Source organism: Homalodisca vitripennis, unplaced genomic scaffold, assembly GCF_021130785.1.
Source record: "Homalodisca vitripennis isolate AUS2020 unplaced genomic scaffold, UT_GWSS_2.1 ScUCBcl_6251;HRSCAF=13375, whole genome shotgun sequence".
Lineage (NCBI taxonomy): Eukaryota > Metazoa > Arthropoda > Insecta > Hemiptera > Cicadellidae > Homalodisca > Homalodisca vitripennis.
In genome coordinates this window covers 29081-35219 of record NW_025782356.1, presented here as the reverse complement: position 1 = coordinate 35219, position 6139 = coordinate 29081, and the positions used below count along the sequence as shown (strand labels likewise).

The following is a 6139-nucleotide window of genomic DNA, read 5'->3' as shown; positions in this document are numbered from 1 at the left end:
ATTCATCATAACCAACACTTCTAACGCTCCTTTTAGAAGGCTCTATACAAACCCACATGTGTCTAACTTCATTCACCTACATCTCCGTCATCCAGAAGTTGCCAGAAACGTATAACATACTCTGTGCGTACTTCTTGCATCCACTACAAAACAAAAAGAACAAATCAAAAGCCTCAACTCGATTTTACAATGAATTAATCACCATTGTTTAGATTATTATATATCTATCAAACATACAGAGGGTAAGAAGTATAGCTCTTAATATAATATCTAACGTATATCTAGCACACTGTCAAAAATATAATCCACCATAAAAACAATCAAACAACCATTTTAGCATTAATTTGAGTAGTTTTTATTATGTTTGAACCTTTCAATACCTAACAACCGGTAAGGCTTCATGAACAACAAACTCAACCTTATGCCTTGCAAATTGTAAACAACCAATATGCTTATAATGCAAAAATAATTATTTAACTTTATCACTAAAAAAAATATTATTGTAAAAAAATAATTCCAATGTAAAAAATAATTTTATCAAACACGATGATATATTCCCTTTAGCTATAGACTAATATTAGATACATAATTTATCATTCAATCTTACCGTCTTATTACCTAAAGTAGACAATCTACTAATAACTTGTTGTCGGTCGTTATATATCAAAAAATTAAGGGTGAAGGAAATGAAACGTTTGACGTATCAACGAGGCTGTCGTGACATTAACTGATGCCTGGAACATGCTTGCCAATAAACAGCATCCCCCTGGTCTGTTGTGTTTTGTGGCTTGGTGGGTGAGGACTAATGAGCAGCACTATATAGAATGTTGTAGTGATGTTGCACAATGCAGACATTCGGATTGAATTTTTCTTCAACCATTTCTGTAACATCATATATAGTAACTTTTTTCACTCTCATAAATTAATTATAAATAATTCAATGTTGGATTAAGAAGGAATAATGGTAGAACTGTTGTCAGGTTCAAACCTTCACACAATTTTGTAATTAAATGAAACGTAATTGAACATTATACGCTTACAATACAAAAGTACGCTGCCCAAAAATTAAGAAACGCTTAAATTTAACTGCATACGATGTCCCTCCCTAGAACAACTGTTCAAAGCACGATCGCAACTGGTCAGGGTTAAATAATACGAAGTACCTAAATGCAGAGATCTGGAGGACACTAGCGGATACTGTTGACTGATCCTAGTTATTACCCCTCCAGTGAGAAGGTTTCTTATTTTTTCTGTGTTTGTTAGATACCATACTTTCTCAAAGTGTAATCCGCGGACCCCCATCGGTCCGCGAGGCCATACCAGGGGGTACCGCAGAGCTACCCTGCTAATACGTGGCAAAATATAATAGACTGCTGGTAAGGGTTATGTTTGTAAATTGGGAATAAAATGTGTAGGAATATAGCTACTGAGTGAGGTAGGAACGGCCGGGCGGGTCACGAAACTGGATTAAATGAGTCGGGTGATTGCAAATAAGCGGCCAAATCGTCTAAATACGGTGTTTCAATACATAGAGAAGCGTTTTAGCAATGAAAGAAAATTTTCCCCCGAACTGAGTTTTAAAAATGTATTGTACAAAATCGTGAAAAAATTGTCAACTATATGAAAATCACGACCCATAAACCTCTCGAATTGTTTTCCCCAACTATGTCAGGAAAATGTGAAATTAAGCATGAACGCCTGGTTTTTAACACACAGAGGTTCGTTGGACCTCTTGGGGAAACATTGCTCCCCGCGTTTTTTCGAAACCTAGCTGATGAAGTAAAGAATATTTCATTTTGATCTAAAACACCTCCTAAGATTTTCATTTGAAGAGAAAAATTCCTACTACTTTTCGTTTACTATTGTAAAATTAACGTTTTTTGGTAGATTTATTTATACCATTATTAATACTTCAAACTTGAATATGAAATGACCTAATACCTAAATATTCGTAGTGAAAGAGGGCAAAATCCGGAAGCAAATGGATTGAAAAAACTGAATGCTTGTAGGCATCGCCTGTGGTTACAAACCAGTTTCTCTAAACCAAAATCTGAAAGAAAGTCCTACCTGTTTGAGGAGCTCAAGACGATTATTGTTGAACATATGACTGACTTAGCAAGTACATTGAGGAAGTACTTTCTTGCACTCCAGATGTACAAACAATGAGTGGATAATACATCCTATTCAATCAACCAGATCTTGTCAGGGTTTTACTGACCCTCGCTCCTGAAAATGAACCAATGATCAATTTTCAATAAATTCTCTCACTTTTACTTTACGAATCTTATGAGCATTAACTTATATGCCATTGCATGTCAGTGGTATCGTAACGCGTTCAGTACCCACAGCTTTACAGGAACGTGACAAGTTACAATATTCCAAGCTGTAGATTCCTACGCCATGAGGTAGTTTTAAGTTGATCCTCAGTTAGCAAAACAATATTTATTACTGTTTATTACCATAATTAACGATTGCAGATAGCACCATGATAGCACTCCGAAAGAGTACGGTAAGTTAGCTTTAATTCGGCATGAGGAGTGATGTGTCGAAAACGCGACTCTTCAAGAACTGAGAAAAATTCGAAACCATTTTTTTTTCCGTTGGACGGACACTAGACAAAGACCGCCATACTAGGATTCAGGAATTCTGGAAAGATTATAGAAGAACAAGACAATCCTCTGTAACGAAGTTTGCAAATTATCCAGCTCGCTTTTGGGACCTTCATTTATGACAATACGCTTATAGAGTGGTATAAATATTAGTCGTTTATATGCCGTTCTTTTAAGATCATTGATTGATCAGCTTTCTTACCAAGTGAGTAGCTGGGTAACACCTCCCAGCCAGAATAAAAAACATTACACACCTATACCAATTAGGATACGACTTGGAATGTTTTAAAAAAAAAATAACTTTAATAAATTTGTAATCTATCCAAAAATAAAGACTGCATAATAACCAAAGTATTTCTAATTTTATAAAAAAAATGAGAAAACGATGTTCACTAATTGCAAACCAAAATATTGGTAATGGCTTCTGAAGAACATCTCCACGTGGGAAACATTACAATCCTCGTTTAAAATTAATTGTTACATGTTTTGCATTTATTTTTTTTCATAGTTATCTTCACATCTATGTTTTGTACATACAGTTCAATAAATGTAATAACTTATCTCCTGTTTTTAAATTGAGGTAACGAAGTTGATGTACAAATTTGGATTTGAGAAGGCCTAAATCTATAATTCAACTGCTCGCTGAAAATAATGTTTCTCTTTGAATTGATTGAAATAAATCTATTTATAGATATGTTTTGTCAATATAACTGTGATTTTGCTCAATAACATTGAACGTTTACTTACTTAATCTCGTCTTGGCTCCCACATCCGTATGTTGTTTCAGGGAAGGTTCGCAGCAGACTATAGGCTCCGAGCCTTGGCTGTTACACTCTTGAACTGTATTGCCATCGCTCAAACCTCCAGCAGTAGGACAATCTTTCCCTTGCCTTACAAGTCCACAACTCTCCTGGCGTCTCCTTGCAAATATCTCCTGAATAATTCACAGTGTTAGTAAACCTGGTTTATTTTCTAGCTTTGCCACTGGTTTTAATCATATCTACTCCATAAAATAGCTGATACTTTAGGACACTGTACAACTTTATCTGTAAGGTAAAAAAGTTACTTGAAAAAGATGGCATGTAATGTATAACTTAGATAGAAATAAATATTATATATCACATCATTATCTGCTAAATATTTAATCAGAATGAATCTGTCATTACTTTTTGGTAAAATTATTACAATTCCTCTGCACATTGTAATGCTTAAAAAATTAAAATTCAGAATAAAACGATAATTCCGTACTACCTTTTGCAGGCTGTAAAAAATGTTCTCTAACCTTGAAACTCTAGGTTTTCTTTGTATTACATTTTTCTTCTTTATTGTGAATTTGAATACAGATTGTCTAAAATAGTTATTCTACTAATTAGTTATTTCAGCAATGAAGAAATGAACTTTAAATTAAGCTAAATTTATGCCCTCAAAATGATCTAAAATGTTTAATAATTATACCCCAAACAAAATATTGATTTTCTTCATTATGCAAACATGTACGTCAGGACACATAGCTTGAAAATATTATCAGAAATTATTGGACAAAGTTTATTGATATCGAGGAAGGCAACAGCTATGAACGAGGTAGCAGACCTGAAAAATACAACCTTGAAAATCTAGGCGCAGTGATGTCTTTACCCAATAATTCTGAACTGTATTAACATTTTTGTTGTTCAAATTTTAACATAATATTATAATAATTATAATAAGCTCATGAATTCAAGTAATCTTGTAGACATAATGGATTATTCGCTTTGTCGAAAGTAATAGTTTTCATAACTTGTTGCTTAACTTGATTCAGATTGTTAAAACTAGATTTATAGTTTCAAGCATTTTGCATTTAAACTATAAAATACACGTAGTTAACGACTCTCTGGTTTCTTTCATTAGTTCATTGTGACTGATGGTTATGTTTGTAAAGTGTATTTACTTCCCTGTTGTCCTATCATTAAAGACCAGACAGGGCCTTCTTAAAATCTTGACGTTGGCTGTCCGTCTGTCCGTCCAAACGATAACTCCTAATAGACAGGTCTTAGAGACTTGAAACTTGCGCACATGTTCCACTTGGCCTATGAATATCTGCACTGATTTTGGGATCAATATGTCCACGTATGTAATTTTAAGTATGTAAAAGATTTAAATTGGTTTTATGGGTACCGCGATGACAACGATAAATCCACAGCACAAACAAATTTGTAATTAAAGTGAGTAAATTGATGTGCCATTTCATCGTGTGAATTTTTGTTGAATTCGGTTTAATTGTTAATTTCGGTTTAATTGTTAAATTCGGATCATTGTGTACTCACTACATGATATCGGTTTAATAACGTGGGTAATAAAGATTGTCTGTATGTTAATTTGTTTATAAACACTTAGATGTCTACGCTAAATAGAAAAAAGTATTTGAACAAACCTTAAAATATTATCACTGAATATGAAACTGTTCATATCGTTTTATGAACAAGGTTTGTAAAAATATTATTCAAAATTAATTAAAAATTTACAGACAAATCATACTTCTCACAAGTAGTGCTTCCAAAAAAAGCAATTTAAAATACCATTTAGAGATGGGAACTTAGAACTAAGCTCCTTAGTCAATGTATTATTTTTACTTTATTTATCGTAAATTTATATCCAAAATTTGTTTACTTAAATCCGTGTATAAATTTATTTACCCTGTTTAATACTCCATATGAAATTGGTGTCCTTTATTGATTCTAAAAATTATAATTTTTCTTTACGATTATATGTTTTTCTATAGGAAAAATTAAGCAACATTGAATTATATATGAGAAGAAAGATTTTTTTTATTTTGCTTAAGCTAACCTGTCAAATATCGAATAGTAGTTACAGAAATATTATAAGTTTGATGATATTATGAGAAAGACGAACTCTTTATACATGTTTCTATCATTTATGTCTTAGTTATAAACATAAATTTTGAGCCACTAACCTTCATAAAGGTCTAGTCGTTGCTGGGCCACGCTGAAGCTCCAGAGAGCACAAAGACACACCAGTACCCTCAGCAGCATGGCTGAAACTGACCTAGCCACCCGCGGCCAACCGAGAAGGTTAGTCCGTACTTTCCCTCGTTCTCAAGTTCTAACAGCCTGTAATCTTTGGGACTTGCATAATTGTTTGCCAATTACTGTTTCTCATGAATTCTACAGCTTTATACGGCAAAACGCATACTCAGAAGAGTAGATAAATTATAACGTAGAGTCCGCCTAGAACAGTTCTTGAAAACATTGGATCAAACCATTCTTGATCATAATTACGCTTTAAATATTTTTTTGTTTCAAATGTAAAATCTGTTTTTTACGCAACCAGATAAATAATTTAGATTAGAAATAATATTAAAAATTTATATTACACTGAAATTGATCACAAAATTTAAAATATTTGATAGGTTAGTTATCGCCCAAAATTAACATAATCAGGTAGCAAGTCTGCACTCTTAACTTGTAACTTCTTTTTTACATTGTGATAAATTTCTATGGGTACGAAATTAAGGTAGATGTCATCAGTGTAAA

The 6139-nt window shown here is 33.0% G+C and overlaps 1 protein-coding gene across 1 annotated transcript; it reads right to left on the bottom strand.

Moving 5' to 3' along the window:
* Positions 1 to 723: 723 nt before the first annotated feature.
* LOC124373718 lies at positions 724 to 5638 on the bottom strand. Its single transcript, XM_046832062.1, has 4 exons — positions 5560 to 5638; positions 3357 to 3543; positions 2219 to 2226; positions 724 to 882 (listed from the first exon to the last, which is right to left on the bottom strand). Exons 1-4 carry the CDS (start codon positions 5563 to 5565, stop codon positions 724 to 726), a joined length of 360 nt encoding a protein of 119 aa, XP_046688018.1. The 5' UTR covers positions 5566 to 5638.
* Between the last annotated feature and the right edge of the window lie 501 nt (positions 5639 to 6139).